Source organism: Apteryx mantelli, chromosome 8 (assembly GCF_036417845.1).
Source record: "Apteryx mantelli isolate bAptMan1 chromosome 8, bAptMan1.hap1, whole genome shotgun sequence".
In the NCBI taxonomy this organism is placed as follows: domain Eukaryota; kingdom Metazoa; phylum Chordata; class Aves; order Apterygiformes; family Apterygidae; genus Apteryx; species Apteryx mantelli.
The window spans coordinates 38,844,281-38,869,899 of NC_089985.1; the positions used below are offsets into that span (position 1 = coordinate 38,844,281).

General features: G+C 39.7%; 1 protein-coding gene across 3 annotated transcripts in view; it reads left to right on the forward strand.

Annotated features, from left to right (window-relative positions):
* Window positions 1–25,619, forward strand: part of FGGY (FGGY carbohydrate kinase domain containing) — a 312,847-nt gene that overhangs the window by 236,236 nt on the left and 50,992 nt on the right. For all 3 annotated transcript variants that reach the window (XM_067301318.1, XM_067301319.1, XM_067301320.1), the window contains one exon: window positions 1,149–1,252. In XM_067301318.1, the coding sequence (XP_067157419.1) occupies window positions 1,149–1,252 (104 nt within the window). The remainder of the gene's footprint in view (window positions 1–1,148; window positions 1,253–25,619) is intronic.

Below are 25,619 nucleotides of genomic sequence, written 5' to 3' on the forward strand. Positions count from 1 at the left end.
AATTTTAAAGGCTTCCTGGCTTCTCCAACATCCACACATTCGTAGGGAAGTTTCCCTCTGTGACCTCCGAGAAGCTTTACCTTTATCTGACCTAATGCTGGTCAAGAGGGGAGGGCTCATTTTCTGTCCTTCCTTCTTTTCCTGCTCCTGCTCCTCCCCTTGTACCCTGTGATCATGCAGTGGTAGGGTGAGTTGAAAGACTAATTGCTTTTTTCCTCAGGACTTTTTCTGGTAGGATTAGCAAACCAGTCACCAAACCGCTCATTGATCTGATTGAGAAATAATGCTCACGAGAAAAAAGACAAACAAAACAGTATTATTTGGCCTTTGCTACTGCATTTTTGCTGGATCCAGCACGGTGTGGTGCGAGCATGCAGCCTAAGAGGAGGAGGAGAGGGCAGAATTTCCTTTGGTAATACCCTGTCCTTAAACTGAGCTAATGCGTAATGTGGTGCTGCGTCCTGAAGCTTGGCTGTAGGTCTGCCCTGTTGTGTAGGCAGGACCTGGCTTCTCTCTGAGACCTCCTGGTTTATACTTGGCTGCAGGCTGAGCGCTTGCTGCATTTGTCGTCCTTCCTGTCCCATCCCACATGCAGAAGCTCCTCCAAGCTGAGCACAGTTCCCCTTTGGGAAGGAGCAGTCGCTCGTCTTTTAGATGGCTCTGTCTGACATCAACAGAACAGCAGCAGCAGTCAGGACAACAAAACTGGCAGCCGTCCGCTCTGCTGCCAGGTTACCCCTTTCTCCAACGCATCCCCTGACAAAACACAACATGCAGTACATGCATGATAAACTGTGAACAAATAAACATATCTGCACGCTACTGTAGTGCCTTTCAGAACAGGGCAGCCTTTTATTCTACAAGTTAGTACACTATCTAAGACAATAAAGGTCTTGGCTATAGTTGAAATGTTTAAAAATTATGATGATAAACATGAGTATAGAGAAAATGATCTGGTGTTCTCATGTATCTGGAATGAAAATATATTTTCTTCTGAATCAATAAAATAAAGTTGTTCATTGACTAAATAGACCTTTTGATTTGTGGTATTGATGTGAGATAGCAATTATTTGTGTGCAAAAAAGCTCTGTTTTGTGAGGGTTGTGTTATTCTTCTTTTAAAATGGGATTTTAATTTTATTTTAATAGGAGTAATTGGAGCAGATGTGAAAGGACACAACCTGCCATGTGAAAATGAGCCAATTACATCCCGAGTTGCTATGATCTGTGGAACATCTTCATGCCACATGGGGGTAGGTTGTATGCCTAGTCCTAATTTGTACAGAATATAGTAACCAGTTTTTCTGAAGGGAAGAATGACCTCTGTCTCTCTCACCCCTTTCCATTTCCTTGATTTTTCTGGTAACTGTAGCTTTACCTTTGGATATTAATTATATATTACCATGCATTTACTACTAAGCAAGAACTTTAATAGTAGTAGAAATCAATACTGAAAAAATGACATGAAAGGTAAAAACCACGATGCTGGAGTGGCTTAAAGAGCAGCCTGAAATCTGAGCCAAAGACTGAGTTTGAGTTATCCGTGACAAACCTGTCGCTAATGTGTTACAGAATAGTGTATTTGGAGGAGTGTATGTCTTTAGTCACAGCCCTTCTCCCCCACCTCTTCACTTAATCAATATAAATCCATCTACCTCTGAAAGTTGCCATGATCTATAGAATTATGATATGTATCATGACTAAAGAGAAAGAAAAACCCTGATAAGCAATTTTCACTTTGCTAATTTTTCTCTGTGAATTAACACAAAAGCTTTTTCTGAGATTGCAATTAAAATTTAGTGTCTGCTTTTGAAATTTATACCTTTTTAAAATGTATGAGTCTGAAAGCATTCCATTTAGATAAGTACCCTTTTCTGCCACGTTTTTTATTTAAAACTCATTACAGTCTTAAATTTAGACTGATTATAACTTGGATTTTTCCTAAATGAGCAAATGGCAATAGGAGTGCTAGAGGCTTTAGGAAGGACTGGCATGCTTCATGGAGAGAGCTCTCCGGTAGAGAAAAGAAGTTGTTTAAATAATAAATAAATAAAATGGCAATCTTAACAGAGTCTGTAAGTTGTCTTCATAGTAACAGCATGTTTTAAAGTGATGAACTTGTCATACAGATTGTAGTTCAGCAAAGCATTTAAGCACATGATTGAATTTAAGGATGTGAATAATCCCAGTTTTGTGAAGCAGAGCATTTAACAGAGGCTTAAATCCTGTGGAAAACTTGGAGTGTATTTGGATTTCTACCTAAACCAGAGTTTCAGGCCTTGAATCCCACCACTGTTAGACCTCCTCTGTCTCTGAAAAATTACACTGGTATCTGTGCTCGTCAAGGCGCAGGCAGGGCACTCTGCAAGTACCAGGACTGGCAGAAGAAGTTACCGTTCCTAGCCTGCTCCTACCTATTACAGTTTCCAGTTCTTTTGATGGAGGTTTCTGCCCCTTCAGACCTTCAGAAGAAGCTATCTGTGTGAACTCTTCCTAACCTGTTTCATTTAGCTGAGTTAGTTTAAATCATTAAACTGAGCTGGGCTAATAGAGACCTAATACTGGACTGAAATGAGCTAAGCAGCACTCAGTTTCCCCAGAAGGTCTGAGGGCAATGTTGAGCAGCTGGAAATAGGCCAGTTGGCTGTAACTTATTTCTTTAGTGTAACTGGTTCTGGAAGAAGATATTTGTATGGTTATTTATTAATTTTTCACATATGTACACTGATAAGTTTTAATGTAGACCCACTTACACAACTAGAGCTTGTTTTGCTTCCCAAACTAGAGCAAAACATACCAGTATACACGTACTCCACGGCAAGGAGAGATGTGGCTCCATTAACTATGCTAATGTAACAAAAGTGACAAATCTTTCCACAGTAAAGCCCATGTTGATCAATATTCTGTTCTGTGATTGAAGTCACCCTGAAGTCATACATAGACTACACACCGTAGACAAGGTGGAAGCTTTTAAGCTCTTAATCATTTGAATGCAAACTCAGGAATAGATGCTTGTGCAATTTTTGGATAAATTTAAATTGATTTTAATTTAAATGTAACTACTCAGCATTTCATAAGCATTTCCTTACCTGCCGCCTTTAACTCATCTGCTCAGAGGTATAACAATCTCTAGCTGGCAGACAATAAGCAAATTTTAAGCTTCTCTGGATTTAATCTGTGAAAGGACTGGTTTACTATTCTTTTATCTATACCTGCATAAACTGTATGAAGTGAATATAGAGCACACACAGCAGTTGTATTTGTGTTTTACTAAGAGTTATATGCAGCTGCATTTGGCTGAAATTAGCTGTTCCTTTTTTTAATTAGGGCTATAAAATGAAAGTATATTATACTTGTGTTTTGATAGAAATATATATTTTCTCTCTGTGTGCACCAAGGGACCCTCAGGGCTACAGAGATTAATCATCGGGTTTAATTTAATGCAGTGGGAGAGAGACCTGTGTGGTCAGGCGGGCATTAAAAAGTGCCTTTGATCTGCCTCAGGTGCACCGAGCCCCAGTGAGCCAGCAACAATAATACCTTTGTGAGATGATCAGAGAGGAGAGAGGGAGAAAATGGCCTGTGTGGAAACTCAAGGCCTTCCTTTGTTGTGGTTCTGGCAAACGAAAGAGCCAACTGTCAGGAGAAATTCAGAAAACAGAAAGCAGGGTGAAAGTACGGTTGGATTTCTTTCAAGGGATCATAACAGGAAACTGTTCAAAATCATCTGCTGTGCTGCTTTTTTTTCCCCCCTTCCTCCTTTTAGTGGGGGCAGGGGTGCTACTCTTGGTGTATGTGCCTGGGTACAGTGTTTCCATTCTCTGCACTGAATGCACCATGAGTCACAGAAGCTCCTATTGCTTGAACGGGGCATTTACCTCAAATTTTAAGAGAAACTACTCTGTGACCCAGTTTTCGTTACCTCAAGGACTCCAGAGGTCTTGAACAAAAGACTTTGCTAATCACGCCTTTGATATTTTAGAGAGTACAAATGTGGAACCTAATTTTACTCAGGGCTATAATAGCTTAATTTGTGGTAGAACTGCCATTTTTAAGTGAGGATACACTTCTGAAATTAGCCACTGACAGTCTTGTAATGGGACACACACAAAACATTTTGTAACAGTGTTCTGCTGAGATACTTGGATGGCCCATGTAAGAGGTAGAAAGCATGCTGTAATTAGGTTACTGATCCAAGTCCAGCTCCAAGTTGGTAGTTGCTGAAAGTCACTGCCACCTCAGGGCTCATCATTTTCTCACCCACGGGAAAAAAAATGATGGTCTTGAAAATTTTTGTACAGTTATTTATATTACATGATTCTCTGCTGCCTCTTTTGCCCAAGCAAAAATTGTCAGCAGAATTTGCATTTGGAATGGCAAATCAGCTGTCCTTTTACATTTGAAAGATTGTCCCTAGTTTAGGGCTGGGATTAATTTGCTGTAGCTTTGATCTCTCTGTGCAGCATAGGTATTCCTTTCAAGTGACAGATACTCAGTGGCCGGCATTTCTGAGTGGGCTGCTGCATGTCATCGTGCTTTTTAGACAGGGTTTCTAAACTCAAGCACCCACATTTAGTCTTCAGACTTTTAAGGAGACTTTCCTTGTGTAGCCATGGTGACTCTGAAACACATATTCAAAATGTGTGAGTGTTTTTTCACAGTAAAATAGCAACAGGTTTGAGGCAGTGAAAGAGCAGCTTGCATAATATTCCCGACTAGTAGTTGCATGGGTCTAACATACATGCTCTAACTTCTGGGAATCAGGTAATTGGTTTCCCTAAAAGCCTCTCCTCCTGCCAATGTCTTATGGGCCTGACATTTTAAAAGTTTCAAAAGTCCTTTGTTTTCTTCTGAAACCTTTATGTGATTGGAGGGATTGCAGGTACAGACATATGTATCATTTTGTCCCACTCCTAAATGTAAGTGTGCTTGCCCTTTTGCAGATGTGTAAACCCACCAAGAACTGAGTTAACTCTTGGATGCCAGTTAGCAAACAGCAGAGCAGTAATATAAACAAGCAGAGTGACACACAGTGCTCACAAGTAGAAATTCCCAAGTATTGCCCGCAGTGGATAGTCTAGCCATACTGCTGCTTCTTTCTGGTAGATAAATCCTGCAGTTTCCTGTACCTGGTGTCAGTGTAGCACTCTTCCCAGGCACGAATTCTACAGAGTAACACCTTTTTTTCCTGAAAGTAAAATGTTTCTTTAGGTTGCAAGCTTTTTGATACAGAGACTATGGCTTTGCATATGCTTACGTGACACCTGATAGATGGGGACCGTAGTACTAGTCAGGGTCTGTCTTACTAGAACAATACATTAGTAGCAGTACCGGTTTCAAGTTTAAAAGGCCTGAGGGGAAAATGTCTCTCGTTATGGTCATGGAACTGATACAGTTAGGCAGTTTCATTTGAAGTCTAAGCACAGATGCTGTGAAGTGAGATCTGTAGAATTTGTTGATGGCGTTTTCAGTACATTGTGTTGTCTCTGGTCAAATGAAGGGATAGTAGATGTTTACTGCTATGCACACATTCTCTTTTTCTGTCTTCCAGGGTCTCTTTGGGTTAAATTGTTTATAAAAGCAACCTGGTTGCCAATCCTAGTTTTTCAAGTCTCGGTCAGAAGCAGAATCAGGGGCCTAATGATAGAGGCCTGACCAGCTGAGGTGTCCAGTGAGAAGGCTGGATGCGAGAGGGTGCCAGAGGTGAAAGGGAGCATTAGGCTGAGGTGCTAGGGTGACAGTGATACGGGATTATAGCCAAGGACACCAAAGCCAGCAAGAGCTGTGAAGGGGAGAGAGGGAAGGGAAGAAGGTGGGAGTGCTAGGGAAGGTTTGGGGCTCTGATGCAGAAGCTTGGTGGGGCACATGAGAGGCTGTGTGGAGGCTATGAAGGTTTAGGGGCTCTGGGACAAGTGTGTGGAGCGCAGTGTGACCTGTGTGGCTTTGGTCACCTTTCTGCAATTGTTTCTGGTAGCCAGAGATTTTGAAAGAAATTAGTAGTAATTTAAAATGGTAAGCAGAAATGGATAGATCTGGAGTGGGAACACCACAAACGCTGAGGGTTGTGGAGTCACTAGAGCATAATGCCTCTTCTCTGAGATTGGGGCTTCTGTGGGGGACAAGGAGGGACAGGGACATGCATGCAGAGCTGCGAGATTAAGTCCACTGTGAGGGAGAGCAGGGTTCTTCTTTCCCAGCACCCACTGTTGTCTGAAATCTGGGGTCCTTACTAATCTTGTATGTATACAGGCTATGTGCTCTTTATGCATATTGAATAGAGATAAAGTAGGAGAGCACCACATAAAATAGCCTTCTTCATCATATATATATATAATGAGAGTTTAAATATATATATATAAAATATATTTATATTATATATATTATATAAATTTATATATATATTTAAACTCTCATTACTACCTATTTTGTGGTGAACTAGGCTCGGTTAGAGATCAGTGTTCTGCTTTCCACTTGTCCCAGAACAGTTGTTCCATGATAAAAATATTTGTCATTCTTGCCCTAACACCTTTTTGGATTCACAGCTGAAGGAAGTAGTCAGAGCAGCTTCTAGTGGGAACATTGTTTGGCCTGATTTCAGCTTACTGAGGCAGGGGTGTGTGTCTAAATTTGCTGGCAGTTTGAGTCCCAAATATACAAGGTATGCGTTCCTTTCTATTCAGGATCTCTGTTTTGTTTTGTTTCTTTTTTCTCTTTTCATTTGATGTTGTGGTCTGTGTGCTTCTTTAGTCATTCCTTCTCCTTTATCAGCTCTCTGTAGGCCAAACTTCCTACCTGGGATGATCAGGGAATCTTTTCTGATTTAGATGTGGTCTCTTCCTTTTCATCTGTTTGTGTATTCCTGTGACTCTTGACCTTGGGAATTGACTCACCTGACTTGGTGCACAGTTCTTTTTTTCCTGCCTGTGCTGATGTATATGTGGTTTGAAAATTGTAGTTTAGTCATTTTTAAAATTGAAGAGGCACAAGTAATTTATTTCTGTCTCATCAAATTCACTACATGATCTAAGAGACGGAGATGGAACAACTACATGAATAACAAAATGGGCAGTTCATTTTGCTGTCCCAGTGTTTACTATGGATTATTTTAGAAAGAATATCCCATGCTCTCTTTTACCAAGCCTAACTAGTCTTTGTCTGTTTCTGCTAAAGGAACTTCAGCCTGATTTGCTTATTCTAAATTTGTTCATTTGATTCTCGTGATGACTGGCAAACACAATAGAGCTTCTTTGCTCCACAATATCCGCCCAAGCTGCCAGCTTTGTTCACACAAATAGAGTGTAAAGCACGTTTCCACCCCCAAAGCATGCACAGTACGTGTCCTTTGCAGTACATCCTGGAGAGGAGACTGCAGAGACATGCTGGCTCAAAGTGTTCTCATAGCCTGATCTCTGTAATCTCAGTGGGAGCCAGACCAGCAAGTGGATTCAGTATATTTTGGCTCTGATATGAGAGCCTCCTCTTCAGAACATGCCACGTTGTTAAAGCAGCAGACTTTTGAGTAATTACTACAGAGGGACTCCTCAGCTGCTTGAAATCATCTGTGAGAGGGGAAAACTTGCTGGGACAAAATAGCCTGGTACTTGCTTTGCCAGCTATATTTAATCTAGGTGGATGGCACTAGGCAATGAGTTTCTGGAGGGTGAGTCGGAGGACTGCGTGCAGCACCTCAGCCTCATGCTGTTAGTCACTGCTGCACATGCATCCCCGACATGAAACGTGCAGTCTCCGAGGGGACAAGGCCTGAAGCCCTGGGCAATGACTCCGAGTGCCAACTGGCTGTGGCCCAGGGTTTAGCAAAGGCAGCAATTTGTCCTTCTCCTGACCAGAGGAAAGGGGCTGGGCTTAGGAGGGTAGGGAGAGTGAGGAGAAAAGGGAGGAATACGCTAGGAAAAAAAATAAAAACAAAAGCTAAACTATTGAAACTGAGGTAGCCTAGAAAAGTTTTTTAAATGATCTGTGCAAGCTTTATGAAATGGATAAGCCCCTGCCCTCTTGCTTTTTTAATATTCTTCTCTTCTGTAAGGCCTGTTTGCCACATATGAATCACAGAGCTAGTGTCTTTCAAACGAGAGAAATAAATTAGTGCCACAGGAACCTCTCCCTTACTCTGTCCTCATTCAGTTCAGCTCTGCTGGCTTATATATGCATTTGGCAGCAGTCACAGTGCTGACTTCCCAGCTAATGAAGATGTTTTACATTCAGTGCTGCATGAAATGAAAACCACATTTACTTCACGACTCTGTTACAGGTTGCCCATCCTTACTGGACACAGTCTTCTAAGGAAAAGGTCACAGTACCTATTTATGTGCCTTTTCAGCCTGTGGCCTTGGAAGGGTTGCACTTCTATAGAAATGCTGCCTTCTCTGCTCGTCCCTCAAACAAGTCCTCCACACCCTTTTTTTAATGAGACTTTCTCATTCTGTGTTCTAGCATCCTTGGTTTAAAAAAGAAACAAACAAAATTGTAATATTCCCTTCACTGGCATTAATTTGCCATAGTGTGCTTTGTTTTGTTTTTAAAAGGCGAGAAGTAAAGTATTTTTGCTAGTAGGGTATATAAAAGATTGTTGCTTTTCTGACCTCCTTATTATATTAATAAAAGCTAGGCAGACTTCAGTAGTGGTGGGAGATCATGTGCAGGCAGTCTCCAAAACCCAAAGCACTTACTTGCAGAACTAGTAAACCACAAAGCTTAAGATCTTGAAATGTAAATAGGAAGTTGGAGAGTTTACTTTAAAACCAGCAGTGGTGAGTCTGTATAATGTTTATTTCTGCTTGCCTCCCAGCCTTTCCTAAAGCTTGGCAGAGATGAAAGGAAGGCTTTCTCAGTAAATGAGTTATTAAAAGTTTTTGTTATGAGCAAGAGTCCTTTGTTCCTGGCCTGACATAATTCAAAGCTCAGGTATGCCTTGGTAACTGGGAGAATGGGAGGTTCCTATTTAATGTATGCCTGTCATGGAAATCTAAGTTTTGCATCCCATTGCTTTGCTGGTAATCAACCTGTTCATGGGAATGTTGCTGAAAGCAGTACAATCACTGTATTGTATGCACAGCAGATAATGTTTAATAACATTTGCAAAGAAGTGTGCAGTCAACTCTCCTTCCTTTTTGTGAATAGATCATTTGAGTTCAAAGGCTTACAGAATAGATGTGGAGAGAGCAAATGCTTTGAAAAATATTCTGCTTGGAGACTATATGAAGACTGATATTCTACAGACGTCTCACTGACATCAATGAAAACGCTTGCTTTGAAAATTCCAACAGACACAGTGATTTTCATACTGTGGTTAACTGCAAACTATCCCATGTGACACAGCCATATATTAGGGTGTCTGATTTATTATGCTAAGCCTTTCTGCAGTGTCTTCTGTCTGGTGGTCTCAGGGTTCTTTGCAACAATGAATGAATTGGATAAGAGAGCAGGAACTGTTATTCCTGTTTTATTAGGTGGGAGACTGAGGCACTTTTTAAGTTAGTTGATTTTTAACTGTTATGTCTTTATATTTACAAACTACACCTATCCAATGCTTTGGAAGTGTATGACATGTGAGTGACAATTTTGGCTTGTATGTTTAAGTATGCAAGGCTCTTGTGTGTCCTGAAATGACAGCTTTTACACACTACAGGCAATGCTTTATTGCATTGCATGGTAAACAAATCCATAAACCAGAGATGTGTTTTCTTCCTTCCTGGGGTTTTCTATTCTATTTGATGTAAGCACAATAGATATAAAAGCTTATGTTGGACTTCCTCTAGATCTGAGTGCTAATAGGGCTGCTCTCCCATTCCTCACCCCTTATCCCACGTTTTGCCTTAGAAAGGGTGAGCGAGAGAGACTGGCTTCATCTACTTAGGTTGAGACTAGTAAGATTTGTCCAGTCTGGTGGCTAGAAATATTCTGCTGCCTGATTTGGGCAGCAGATATCTGTATATTTTCGAAACAACTTGCAAACGTGATATTCTGCTGTTGTATGGTGACTTGTATGTGAATGATTTTGAAGCTGGGTTTCCTCCTTGGGTCCTGCAGAAATACAAGTTATCTGTTGCACATGGTTCTGAATACCAATTGCTGCCTTATTGTTGTATAGCAATCCTTCCAGCATGGTTGGACCTCTCTTTTTCTCTACTTAAAATACTGTGGAATTGAAGGTTATCTTTTAGGAGATCTAGATCTAGAGGCTAGTACCGTTGCACCTTTATTTCCTATGACACTTGTATATTTTAACAGGGTTTGGGGCTTTTGTTTGCTCTGGTAGAGGAAGGAGAGAATGAAAGAAAAATGCTGCTGTATTCTGAATTCCATAGCAAGAAATGTTTGAGAATTTTGTTGCTGCATTGATGTACAGACACCACAGCATCGCTCCATTGTAAGAGACAGGATAAAGTAACTTCTAATTCACTCCTTATATATTGTTATTCCTGTCTTTGTTCACTATAGCCCATCACTGGCAGTGACCCTCCATTGTAACAGAAGATTTTCCTTTGTTTCCTTTTGTATGTTCTTCAAAGTGATGATACCAAATTTGACAGGTTCAACATCTCATCAACATTTCAAACTAACCAGTTCTGATTCCTCCTCTCCAGACCCAGAAGAATGTATCAGCCTGAAGCCCGCAGTCTCGGTCAAGCCCGAGCTCCTTATCGGAATGTTTTGTTCCTAGGAGAACTAAACATGGGATTTCTCTCAGATCATGAGCATATTTATGTATAATGCATGGTCTCTCCAGTTGCTTTATTTTGCACTGTTTTTAGGAGTAGGCATGAATTTGTTAAACAGACTGCTTATTCTGTGTGTCTAGATCTCATAGAGGACAGAAAGGACTGGTGATGTCTTTTGCTTGTGTTAACCCTTTTCTTAGAACTTACTTGAACTGCGAAGGAGGGAGTAGAATACAGATGAAATGTGTGATTATAAGAGAAGTCCTCAGTCATCAATTAGGATGGTCCTCTGTCATCAGTTGGGATGTCTCTGGGCCCTGAAACAATTAAAAAGAATTTTTAAGGGAGTAAAATAATTATATGAAAAGCAACTGAATTGTTTTGTGCTACATTTAAAATTTTGGAAGTAGCAGTATTTGCAATGAGTAGTGTGCAATTTGGGGCTAACATCATAAATTTTGTTTAATTTTGCTGACTTGCTATATGATTCTGTCAGATTGTTGCCTTTCCTTAGTTCAATGACTTGCAATAGGGGAATCAAACTGAAGTGGTGCAGACAGAGATCTCGGTAATGGAAGCGTGATATGCAAGTGCTAGGTATTCAAGGATTGCTTGGGTCAAGGTGGTATATATGCCATAGTATTTCTAAATTTCTTTTTTCTTTTCTAAACAGCGACAAATCCACATCCCAATCAGGCAAACTTCATCAGTATTTGGGCAGTAGATTTCTTACTAAGGCTTGCTTTTTTTTTTTTTTTCTTCCCTTTTTTCAATTTTGTTCGGCCTCTGATGAAGCAGTAGTTCTTCATTTAAGTTTCCTGTTGCTGCTCCAACTGTGGGTGGGGGGAAATCTTAGTTGGGGCAAAGTTTATTAAGGAGAAAGTAAGTCTCTTTTCCTACAGTCATTCTGGAAGCAAAGTGAGGAGAAGCATTAGCTGCTGCTTTTCTCCCAGTGTCAGTTGGGAATCACAATTTACATTCAGCTCATTGTTTATAACTGTGGGTGAAGGCCTGAGGTCCTCTCCCAGTGTTTACTCTGTCCTTGGGAGTTTGCCTCAGTAAGTAAGGGCTGAATAAACACCAAGTAAGGTTTTCAGGATTTACCCATTTAGTTATTCAAATAAAAGCATGTTTAAAACAGCGTGTGGTGGCATATCCCATATAATGTAAATCTGCTTCCAGTAACTCAGGGAGAATGCAAAAGAAGTTTTATTTTACCTGTAAGTAAGATGCTGCGGGTGGTAGTGGCCTTCACTAATAAAGGAATACTAATGGTGAAAAAGAAAAATAAATCTCTGAAATGGACTATATTATGCAATAAATAAATAAGAGGAGTTTTAAGGTACACAGGAAGGGCATGCAGAGTAGATAAGGTAAACCAGACTCCATTTGAAAAAATTGTTTTTCCTTGATGTTTTCCATTGGTTACTGCACTTTTTGCAGAATTATTTTTCCCCATAAATGGTGAAATAAGGAATGGTACCTCAGTGGAAAAAAGTTGACCTGCCTGTTTAAATGCCACATCCGAGATTTTTTTCCCACCCTCCCTTAAATTTCTGTCACAACATCAGCTACTAAGCTCCAAGTTCTTCAGGATTGTCACTACCTGATACAGTGAGTTGACTGGACAGGGATATCGGGGTTTGGCCTACTTTACTTGCATATTAGAGATAATCATGAAAATACTTTTCAAGAGAAGACAAGGGTCTTAGATTCAGTCTCCAGGAAGGGATATAAGACGGGTAGCCTCTATATTTTGGTACAATCCTGCAATTTGACTCTTCTGCCATGAGCTCATTGGAAAAGGGTCAGTGCTAGACACTTTTCCTGTGGAGAACCTCTGCTCCTTTGCTGGGCCATCACGTCATACTGCTGTCCTCTGGTCACAGTGACAAGGACTGCGCCCGCCTTGGACTCCATCAAGAGTTTGGCTGGTTGGCTGGATCGAAAAGATAATGTAAATGGATTTTTTTTTTTTTTTTAAGTAGCATTTGGGAGTGAAGTTGTTTTGTGTGTGGTGAATGTGGTTCAGCATTTACCAGTGTTGTTGGCACAGCTGTTCCATGTGCACATTTCCTAACCTTTCGGATCAGGAGAGGCCTCGCTGGGCTCATGCTGCAAGGGGTATCTGTGGTGTTTGTTTAGGAACGAGAACTGAAGTAGAACGGCTCTGATTTAAAGGAATAGCACTTCAAAAACTCTGATGTTCTTTTAAAAAATTATGTTAATCTACAAGTAAATTTATTTTAAATGAGCTAATGGAGTTTTTTTACCTAGTGACTGCTAACATTCGTGACAAATTTGTTTGCAATCTTAGACAGTTATGAAGATTTAGTCTCTCTTGTTAGTTGGAAGTAAGAACAGGAACTTGCTGGAACCTCAACTCACTGGAGACTGGGAGAATATTCTTGGGAAGAATTATTGTATGTTTGCCCTGTTCTTATGCTCTTCCCTTTACATCTTTGTCATCTGTTACTGGCCACTGTTAACGACAGGTTAGTGGGCTCTATGGTTCTTTGGTTTGACCATTTTTTTGAAATGTTGAGAAGAGTTAGTTCATATTGTGATGATCTTTTAGGAATTTAACTTGCCTTACCAGGAAATTATAGTGTTATAAATTGTGTATTTAAAATGGCCTGTAGTTACTTGTCTGTGCTGGAAGATTTATAATCTTCACATAGACTGACATTTTGTGACAGTGAATATCTATCATTGGAAGAGAAGTAAAAATAAATGGGTGGTATAAATTGTTGTAGCTCATTTGAGGCTCCGTATCCCCAGTGAGCTATTGTTGTGAGAGGCACAGAAGTATCTGCTGTGAGTCATGGAGCAGCATTGCTTTAGAAGAGTACATAATAGCATTTCAGCAGAGGACACAAGTAGAAGCTATCATGTAACCAGACAACCTTTTAGTCCATTTATCAAAATAGTTGTAGTTCCCATTTCAAGGAAGGCGACATAGTAAATATGAGCAAGAAAAGGTTAATCTGTATATCTGTACCAGGCATTTCACTAAATAAAACAATAAAATAAATCAATGCAGAACTGCTAGTGCTTAAGTGCTTAGCAAAAAGCTTCTGAATCCATTAGGAATGTGGACTTTTTTTTCTGTTTTGGATCCTGAAAACAATTTAACAGATTAAAGCTCTTTTTTGCCAATTTGTTTAAGAAACCTTGGCCTTTGGGAATAAAAAGAAAAGGCCACTGTGTGTCTATTGTATACTTTCCCAAGCCAAAACAAAAACTATGCTTAGTATTAGAGTGAATACTGGTAGAAGGCAGGATTAAATGTATATGAACGTTCACACATAGACTAGTCAAAATTCATCTAGTTTTAAGGTTTTGTTTCAAAGGTGAGCGTTGGATCAGGGTCCTTGATAGGTATTTGAAGTTCTTGCATCTCTGATTTAGGCAGATGGAAATGATGAGTTGGAATTGAAAGCTGAATGAGTATGGAATGATTTCAGTGAACTACCCATGAATTCATTCTTAATTTTACCTTCTTCCAGAGCTGAAACTCTTGTCCCAGGCTTAGCTCCAAATTTGCTTCCTGGAATAAATACTAAAGGTTAAGTTCACACCCAAGAACTAAAAGTTACAGGGGTGCAAATTCTCTGTTGAGGACACCAGTACTGTTTTCTGTGTGTCTGAGAAGAGCAAACCCAGAGAGAGTTCTAGAGGCAGATGCTGTGCTCAAATATCTTTCTGCTCCCATTGTGATCTTCTGCTGACCTATCTAATGTATGACACTGAATGATCTAACTGTTCATCTGAAACCAATCTCTGCTTGCACAGACCAAGAAGCTGTTTTACTTGCTGGCTTCAGCCTTTCGTTGGGGCCAGTTCTCAGTTCTTGGGTCCAGTGTGTCAACCAACAGACTTTGCCTCATAAGACTCTTCTTTCTATAAAGAAAGCAGTGTCTGTCCTAGGTACATCTATCCCTCTGGCACCTTTTGAGTTCATGAGATCTCTTTGGAAGATCATTTGTTGGTTCACAAGCAGCCTCCCTGGCCCATTGACCTCAGGAATCCTCTTCTACCCCTTCGGTCTTTTTGACTGTTGCTTGACCCCAAGGATAGATGTTATTGCTCATGTTTTCTGTTCATTGGTTTCGGTACAATAGTTTCTCCCTGAACAGCATTCAGGCCTTGCCTCTTTAGAGCAGGAGTCTCAGGATCCAGCTTCCGAGGTGGAAGAGCTGCTTAATGCCAACCTGCTGTCCTCTTCCATCCTGATTCATGTAAATGATTTGGAGTTTTTTAGTGCCTCGTGGGTGGATTAGCCACACGAATTCAAATGTGAGAGTCTGCTGCTGTCAGTAAGATCGGTAAAGCCATCACTGACCCAGCAGGAGATGGCTGGCAGAAATCTGCCAGCTCTCTCTGGATCTCAAGTTTGAGAAACTGTGTGTATTCCAGAGCCCTGATTTTTTTCCTCTGTCTGTCTCATGAAGTGGCTACAGTTAAGAAGGTAATTATTTAACTCCTGATTCAGATACCATTAAGCCATGCTCCTCTTTAGCTTGTGCTTCTCAGTAGCCAACTACCAAACACTAGTGGCCTGTTACAGCACCCATCTTTTGCAAACCACTGGCAACTTCCAGCAAACAACTGGCACAGGCCTTCAGGAACCCGTTGTTCAAACATGGCCCTCGGAGCTTCTGTGGCCAAAGCACTCCTGGGTAAAGAGTAGATGAGGCGGCTGAGAGATACATTGCACCTCTTAACACTCCCTTACGCTTTTTTTTTCTTTTCTATTTAGCGGCAGCATCGTCTGGCTTTTAAATTGTGGGTCACGGATCACAATGTGTTTGTGGATGTCTGTAATCCTCCTCATAGCTCCTCTATTATGGCACTCTGTGAGAAAGAGGAGGCTGGCTCCTATGCTTTTAACGCAAGGTACCTGCGGGGACAGGTGTGTTGGGAAAGAGGTGCATAAACAGCACGTTTATATTACTGGTAGCCTTGTGAAAGTTCGGTGGCTAAATTTCATATGTTGTTTGGATTTCAGTATTGTTTTAGAACTGGAGCATCTGTTCTGTTTTTGTTCTATCCTTGTGAGGAGAAAATACATCATTGGGAAGGTTTAATGCGCTCCTAAATTCACTAAGACAAGCTTGGCTTTCTTACCGCTGAGTTGCCATGCTCAGGTCAGGTAGGCAACATATAGTGAGAATAAAATGTGGCACAAAATACATGCTCACCCTATTTGATTTCTTATTATATATACCATATATTTCATTCTGAAAGTTGGGTGAGGTTTTTTTTTGTTTGTTTGTTTGTTTGTTTTTTTAATGATACCTTTACTTGACTGAAAAGGAGATTTATAAAAATACTTTTTTCTGGTAGAAAAATTATTTTTTATTAACATTTACCTTTATTATATAGATAATAATAAGGGGGGAAAACATTTTGGTTCCAATATCATTTTCATTTTTCTAGTTTTTATATTCTGCTTTTGAATTTGGAGTTTTCCAGTGGAAAGAGAGAAAGTCAAAAGTTTATAGTAGGAAAGGTAGGAACCATTCTTACACTGTGTGTTTTCTCCTGAGGAAAATGGCAAAATGTTATGTGTATGAACAAAAATTATTCTATTTGAAACAAATCTCAGTTGTCCGGCTTTACTGGTTAATATTTGACAGTTCTCTGAAGAGTCTTTTCAAGCTTCTTTCATAAGATTAATATTAAAAAAAAAAAGAAACAATTGTAAAATCAGCAGAAGTATACAGCACTTTTTATATATAAGTAATAAGAGTATGGGCACATGAAAAAATTAAGTGAGTAATCTACAGTGTGTATTTGCACCATGTCAGCAACTCTGCAGTAACACTCCTGGTCCTGGTTTCCTGTGGAATGTGCAAGGTCCCTGGGTTTTGTCACATGATACACCACAGGAGACGATGAGTAGAGGTGGTTTTTGCAGGGCAGCTGACCTCCTGGTTTCATCCATAATAATTTATTCATGCAGTTGTACCCCAAGACATACTAATACCATACTTAACTATTGGCTGAAACCTGATGAAGTGTGTTGAAGAAGGTATAAAATACCCACAGTCAACTCAGATGAAGAAACTGGACCAGGCTGCTGTTATCTAAAAATGGGCTACCTTGCAGAGGGGTCTGTTACTCTGTCAAGGAGTTCAGTGAGTTATTTTAGCCCCACAGCATCCGTTAGCGGAAGGTTTTCTCAGAAACGCAGCTTCTATCTTCCCGTGGCAGAAAAGCTGCTTATACAAAGTGCTGCTTGTGACCTCTTGCATTCCCTGCTCTCGGCAAGGACTCAATCTGTTGCATTTAAAAAAAACTGTAATAAAATGCAGCTGAATGAAACGGGTGTTTTTTGCTAAATTTGAACAATTAAATATGTTTATAATCAGTTTTAAGCAACATTTTAGTTGACGCATTTAACTATTTCTAGAACCAGTTTCCTGTGGCTGTGTGTGTATGGAAACCCCCAAACCCCTGCCTTATAGTTTCCACTGATAGATTAGTTTTAAAGCAATATACATTTGAGGATGTAGTGATCCCCCTTGAAGGAGGAGCAGGTCTAGTAGTCATATCCAGTTCTCAATTTTTGAAGCATGCATAAGGAGCTAGTGTGGTGGTGTTCTTTTAGGCAAAGCCCTGACTGCAGGAGTTGTTTTCCAGTACTCTTGTTCCCTACCTTTAGGAAAAGAAGAACATGAGCATTCAGAAGCAGGTAGATTCCCTTCTTCTTTTTTTGTGTCTAAGTATCTACTGTTCGAAGTATCTACTATTCAAAGAGGTGTCTCTTACTTGCATGGACTGACATTCCTAATTATAGACACTCAAAAACCAGGGCTGACTTGCTTCCTAAGGGTAGGTGCCCAAGTCCATGTTTGAACACCTAAATGTCTGGCTTCGTGTTCTAAAGTTCCTAAGCCAGAAATCAATGGGAAACGTGTCTCTTTGTCTCCTTTGAAAAGCAGGCTGCTCATTTAAGTGTCTAAATATGAATGTTAGCCCAGATCTTCAGATGGTGTAAATCAACATAGCTGTCATGGTCATCGAAGTCAATGGTAATGCACTGGTTTGCACAAACTGATGCTTTGGCTCCCAAGACTGGAAGCACTGGTCCAGTTGACTTTCTCTTGGTCTCTGCACCCATAAATACAAATTAAGTACAGGTTTAATAACTAATATTATTGTGATTCAAATTAGTCTTTCGTTAAAAATTGTAAGAGTTCAAAAGCGTTAAAATATCTTTCCGTATTTAGCCTTCAATAAAGATCTCACAGTAGAAATGTGTAATAATAATCTCAGTCAAACTTTCCTCTAATTAATTCTTGTTAGATATAAAGCCAGGGTGTGCAGTATATAATCCCGTCTCATAACTCACCTGAAATATTCTCAGAGATGAGGCAATCAAGTTGCCTGAGGACTGTGGTTTCTTTACTGGGCATTAATCACATACCTTGTTTGGTCTATAGTTTGCAGACTAGTTAATGCTTCATGGAAAATTTAGAAAATGAGAAATAGTTCTGCATGCGTCAGTAACATTTTGCTGCTTTTCTCATAAGGGTTGCTATTCAGAATAATTACTTACAATAGTCCCTGAGAATTCATCTGCTTCTCCTATTTGTAAGTTGTATTGAAAGTTTTGTCCAGGTAATAATTAAAGCAGGGCTTGAACTGGAATACTAGCTCCAAATCGCCATCATCAGAAATTTGAGATCCCAGTCTGCCTTTTGATGAATACTATCTGTATGTTTCTAATTCTGATAATTTTTACTTAAGTGTGTTGTGGCTGTAATCGGTTTGATTTTGTCACACAGGTGTGTGGTGTTTCTCAAGTGGAGAATAAGCAAAATCAAAAAGGTGTGGGTATTTTTGTGGGGGGGAGGGTGTTTTAATATTGTCAAACATGTCCTTTGCTGGTTTGAGGCACTTGGAGCCTTGCTAACCTGCTGTAAAGTAAGCTGGATTGAAATATACTGGACCTGTGTTCTTAATATTTTCATGGTGTGTAAATAAGCAATATCACTCTTTTCCTTTTCCTCTCTATTCCATTTCCTGGGTGTAGACTGTTCTCTGAGACCGCTCAGGCCGATTGCCTGAGGCCCTATGAGCTAAATGGGCACATACGCTTCTGCCAGAACTCCAGGCCTTTGAGCACTCGCCATTTGCAGTTACCTCCAGTTACCTCTGCATGATACTAAAAGCAGTGAGGGGACATAGGTGACATAAGAACATGTCTTTACTACAGCCAAAACAAAAGAAACAAACTTGGGCAAAAAATAATACTGAATACATGTTCTGTTTCAACTTTCCTACCACAGGTCAATCTCTGGCCATAAGTCTGAGCTACTGGCAGTGCCCAGAAACCTTTGGTTCTGATTCACGGCTTTCCCCTTTGAATGATGTACGTCTCTCTGGCTGTCTCTTTTAACCTTGGCTGGTTCCACAGTCAGAAACAATATCTTATACTGCAAAAATGTTGCCTGATGTCTGAGCGTTTTTCCATTGCACAACCTCAGATAGACATAGTTGGACAATTTTGCTTTGCTTTCATTCCTTCTTTTACCATTCTCCTAATGAAATGGGAGTCACTAAGCTCTAGTAATCTTCCAGGTCTCTGGGTTTGGTAAACCCATGACATAGCCTTGACAACAAGTGGTGGATTCCACATTCAGCAAGGCATTTATGAAAGTCTTTTCACCACATCAGCCAGAATTCTTAAATTGTATGTAAACAGATTCCCCAAATTGTCATGTGGTCAGATGTGTTCAGACTGAAGACCATGTTCTATCTTTACTTTGTCTTCACCCAAGTGACTTCCATGCCTTCAGTGGGATAAGTTAGTTGGATGCACAAATGTTTGTGGTCTAGTATCTTAATATCATTGCAGAGCAGCTCTGTGGATGGCCCACAGAATGCTAGCCTGTCACATGGAAGAGAGCTATGTGACTTGCCGCCGCAAGTTATGCAGCTACACAGCCAACCAGTGATAGCCAGAGGACATAGGTTTAAAATATAATCAAACAAATTATTGGTAGTATATGACCCATAAGAACTGGAATATTAATGCATTTTAATTTCCCTTTTATTCTGAAGTATACTTTTTGTGCTTGAAGATCTTATTTTCCTAAATGCCTTTTGCATCAGGCTAAAGCTTGAGTGCTGTTGTGTGTTTAATATGTAATTACTGCTAATAATAAGCATATTTTAAGAAGAAAACTGCACTCACCATAATCTTAACATAGTGAATTGCCTACAGAATTACAGGAAAGCTTAGTTTTAAACCCATTTAGTGCTTGAGCATTAATGCCAGGATGGCAATTTTGGAGTAGGCATCAGTCCAGTGAGACTACGATTGTGTGCCCCCACTCCACCCAGTTAATATATATGCCATCAGAAAATTCTGTTACTAATTCATAAATTTAGTAGCTACTACTATGACCTAAGTTTGAACCAGAAACCTAGAAATGAAACATTCTTGGGTTTCCCTTTGAATTCTCTCCTTTTTAAGAATCTCTTTCGTTCTTGGTCACAAAGTTGTGGTCAAGTAGCTATATAAGGCCCATCTGTGAGCAGAAGTGAAATGATACTGTTTTCTTAATACAGGATTTTACGCATCAGTGTAAAAACCCTTGAATTTAATGAATATCAGTATTCTCAACCCACAGTCAGTCACAAAGTTTGAAAGTCAGCAAGGAAGTTAATGAAAGTATTTGACTTGTCAATGATCAAAGTCCTGAACTGTAAAGAGCATTTATTAGTTGCTGACTGGTACCATGCTATTCCTACTTTCTTTCCCTTCCCTCCACTAATATCTTAGATTTTTTTAAATACATGCCATAGCCTAAAAGGACCAGCTGTTCCTCTGAATTTCTGACTATAGAAGCTGATAAGTGAAATGATTTTTCAGACAAATTTTCTGACCTAGCTTCTCATTAACAAATAGTTATTCTAAAAAAGTTCTGACAATAGAATGAAGGCTTAATTTTGCTTTTTTGTAAATAAGTTTAAGTCAAGAATAGTTCCACTGAAAACTGATTTTGTCTAAGACGTACTGCAAGTTTATAGAGAATCTGATACTGATATTAGAATGCTGCCAGATATCAAATGCCCAATGTTAGTTGTTGAAATGAAAATGGAAGAAGGTGCCTATATAGCAGTATCCTATTAATATAAAGATTTGCTTCTTAGGTGATAGCCAAGTTCTCAAATAGTGTTACTGCAGGAATTCGTGTAAGGCTACACTAGCAACAGATGGTGTCAACTAAGGAAGAAAATTCTGTTGGAATCCATGCTTCCATAGAACTGCTCTCAACAGTGTGGCTGGTTTTATCTTGTCTCTGATTACTGTAATATATACCTAAAACTGAGGAGGAAACACAAGCACGTGCCTGATCATTATGCTAGTCTAGCAAGACAAAGCTAAGTAAAATAAATCTTGCATTGTGACTTACTCACTCTATGGAAAGGCTATATACCTAGGTGCTTCTCCTCTTTGAAGGTCTGTGTTCTTTGCCATTCCTTGTACCAGTCCTGAAAACTGAATTTAGTTTGGATTAAAGGCACTGATGCCTTTGATTCACTCACATTAGCTGTAAGCTACCCTACAACTATAATTGGTAAGTATAGCTTTTTTCCCCATAAACTGCTGCAATAGAGGTGGATTGTTTTTGTCTGTTCTTGTTTTAGAGGGGGAGGTGAGTGGGAAAGACTAAACTAAACTAAATACATTACAGATCTCATATTAGTGCCATTGAAGCAGATCCTTTCATACTAGAACTTAGTTCTATATAGCGTTATATATTTTAAAGACATTTTTCATTTCCGTGGGCTGCCAGATGTGCTGCTGATACCTTCTGATCTTAGATAGTTTGACATTGATTTTCCCAGCACACGCCAGGGTTGAAATCTGGTCTGTAACTCATCCAAACGACCTATTCATAACAAAAAGTGCCTTCTGGCAGTTGCACCACAGCTGAATACTGTTAAACTGAATTCATCGTTTAATTTGTTTCTGATTGCTCTATAATGTTTACATATCTTACATATTAGAACGATCTTTTATAGAGCACACACTGAGGTTAAATCCTCCCAGATAGAAAATTTTTTCCCCTTCTTCTCCCTTTCAGGAGATGTTGAACTTCTTTCTCCCTTGTGATGAACCCAAACCTTGGAATTGTCTTATCAGAAATGATGGGCTGAGCAAGTAGGAATGTGCATGTTGGGGAGACATGGAAAGGTGACATTTTCCTGCACAAAAGAATTTTTCCCCATCCACAGCTAGAACACCATGTGGTGGATTTGCTCTTCAAGGAGTATAATACTTCTATAAGTAAGCGTCATAGATGAGGCAACAGTCTGTGTGAATATGCTTAACTTAAATATTTATAGATGCTCATTACAACTCAAAATGTGATTTGGTTCAAATTCCTCTCGTCTCCCATCTTCAAATACCTGCTGCAATAGTTACTGTGCAGAGAGCATTCTAACATTGACTTCCTCTGCACATGAGGGTGTGTAACTTTACCCTCTTTGTGCTTCAGTTTCTCGATATGTAAAAAATAATCAATGTTGTGCCTTACAATAAGAGTATGCTAGAGGATGGATTTAAGTTAAATAGAAGGCAGAAAATCTGATGCTCCTTTTGAATATTTATTTCAACTTTCAAGTAAGGATGACATTTCTTACTTGCTTTAAAAATAAAAATCAACTGCCCATAAACCTAAAACAGATGTTGTTTTTCTGCTAAAAAGATTAAGGATTTTCTTAAGCTTCATTAATGGCAAAGAAAGTAGTGACAGTACATTGATCCATCTATTATCATCATAAGAATGTCTGAAGGCAATAGAAAGCTATGAAAAGGATGTGGTGTTAGTGTAACAAAAATAACTCTGAGTCTGGCAAAGGATGCTTATCTTCTGGGTTCTGCAGCAAACCTTGCACCATTTCTCCAGTCTCACACTTATGTCTAGTCACGTGTTCTGGAGGGATTGAGCGATACGTGTAGTCAAACAGGATTTGAGGATAAATTTTGATTATGAAAATACAAATGCCAGCTGCTGCATAGGTTGAAAAACTTAAGGATCATCCACATTTTTTCAAGGAGCGGAAATGGAAACCATTTGCTATCTCTTATACATACATCTGTGGAAGAGAGTTCACCTGGCTGCTTCACAAAGAATGTGTGCCCATTTTGGGGAGTTTGTTACTTCCCGCTTTTCTCACTTTCCACACAGTTAAGCTACGTGCCTTTGAGTCTGTAAAAAGTGAATTAAACTTTTTAAGTGGAAGAGGGAAATAGGAAATAAGATGATCCCATATACAGTCCCAACCCAGCATGATCACCAGTATTCTTTATTCCAACTGAGAGTTCCCACAGCAGAAAAAAAGATAATCTAGTACCCCACTGGCTGTATTCATAAATGTGGAGATAACTCCCTTGTTTGCACTGTTTGTGTGTTGAAAGTTTGCTGGAATGTGTGCAAATGGTACTTCAGTAGTAAGATGATAGGAAAGTTTCAGTGTAACTTGATAAGAGCCAGCATGGAAATATCCTGTCCTGGCAAATTCCTGTGGGTGTCCAAAATACTGAGCCAGAAGTACTGGCTCCAGGGAGAGTTTGGTCTTTTAATCAATCTACACTTTTGAGTGTTAGTACAGATACAGGACAATTTGGAGAACAGTGGAGTAATGACATAAGAAAAGGTTTTTAAACTGTATTGTTCTTTTTAATGTTTAGAACTTTCCATGCATTCATAAAGCATTTTGGTCAGAGGGCATTGTATCTTTAGGATCTTTAGCCTGTCTGGTCTCTTCAGACTACTTAGCAGTTGAGCATGGCTCAGTGCGTTTAAGCTTGATACATGTGGCATAACTAGACTCTTTAATCACAGATCATAGTAGAATACAGAGTATTGCAAACTTTGCTGCATCAAAAATATTTTGAGATGAGACTTCAAAAATGCTGTGTCCCTTCCCACCTTTAGAGACACTCGTGTTTGTCCACAACTAGAGGAAAAGAATGAGATGGGACACGGCTTGTCTTCCCACTCCCATCACTACCTTGGAGCAGGTACTAAGTGGGAATCCTGGCTTAATACTGTGTTCTCAATAAGGTCAGTGCTGTAGAATTGGTCTAAAATTCAGGTTATTTTAAATTTTTAAATTTTAGGATCATTTAATCAATACTTTCTGTTGCACTGCTTTTTGTTATTAAAATTGTAAAAGAAGACTTGCCTCATAGAGGTGTTGAAAACTCAAAGATATATTAATTTGTAGTTTTAAGAGAAAACAAAACAAAAACAAATGCCTTTGCAATGTTTTTTGATGCAGCTTTGTCCACTTGGAGTCATAAATGCCTTTTTAAATTCAGTACAGCTATTCTTGCTCTTTAGTGGGTTTAGCTGGCCAAAATCTTATGCAGACACACAGACGCATGTGCATGCACGCAAACATCTTTAGTGAAAGTCAGTCAGCACATTGGAGCTGATAGAGGAGAACTGAGCAAGATTCTCTTGCTTGTTAGATGTATTCCTAGGAGAAATCAGGATTGCTTGAAACTGTAGTAATGTATTCTGAGAAAACAGTTTTTATTGCTTTGTTTTCCTACTTAACTTCATGTTCCTGACAAGAATCAGCTGCAGTGTAAGTTGATGGCTTCAGCAGACTATTGTTTTTGCAGAAACCTCCCTGCTGGTTTATTTACTAAACATGTGTGATGCACAAATGCCAGTAAACTGTCTTAGAGCATATTCCCTAGTTGATAGCAAAAACTCTTTAAAGTTTGGCCTGTTTAAATATAGGGAGAGCGTGCATTGAGTTTAACAACAGAGCTTGGATTTTTAATTATGACTCATGAAAACAGTTTTGAGGTGAAAACCTGGCCTTACTGAAATCAATAGCAAACCTCAAGCAACCTCGGTGGGTCTAGGATTTTGCCCATGAAGAGCAACGTCTAAATACAAAAAAAATTTGTCTTGTTGACTGAGAACCTTCTTTTTGCTGAGGAAATTTAAATCCACACCAACCTTCCAGGAGTCCCTATGTTGAAAACATATAGACTAATATTGTTACAGAGATCTCGTTTCCTCCTCTTGGAGTGCTTCCCACCTTCTAGAGAGCAACAGTTGCAGATCTAACCTTCCCATTAACATTGTTTAGTGGGAAGTGTATTCATGCATCATGTGGCAGTGTAGGACTGCACTGCCATGGGCCTTCCCAGGAAAATCGTGGATGTGTATACCTCGAATGTATCCAGCTCCTTAGTCCTGGAAGAAAAGACATGAATCATGCTTCAAACAGAAGCTAGGTAGCCTGCTTTGGGGAGTGGGTGACCTGTCTTCTCCAGCCTCTGCTGCAAGAATTATTAACGTATTCAACCAGTGCAGAACACACAAAAAGACTTTGTAGTAAGTACTGGGACCCAGGTTCCTCCCTGCCATTACTCACCCCATTCTGTGCCTTATTTGCTGGACTAGATATCATACCTCCTTACGCTATCTTTCTGGACCAGAATCTATCTAGATCCAGACCAGTGATCTATCTAGATCTAGACCAGGGAAAGTGAAACAGCTTTAATAGGAGGAAGGAAGAATACCCTCCACCCTTATAAACTAGTAATTTGCATCTTCTGAAGCAGAGAAAGGAAGTGAACCAGTGTCTCCCACATCCTGAGTGGTCTAACCACTAAAATATTGCACAGAAGCAGGACATCGCTCTATATGTGGGTGGTTTATCTGTATGCAAGCGGTAGAATACAGTTGTACAGTTTCTGAAAGAGAGTGTTTCGGTACCCACCTTCATAAAAGGGTTCACAGATGTGAAGGGAGAAGTGTTTTGTGTAAGACTAAGCCCAAGTAAGGGGCAGAATCGGAAGTTTACCCGGGTGAGTTTTTCCTGTTAACTAACACAAGAAAATCCCCTTTCACCCAGCCCATGTTTGTGGCTTCCACCCAAGGCACCT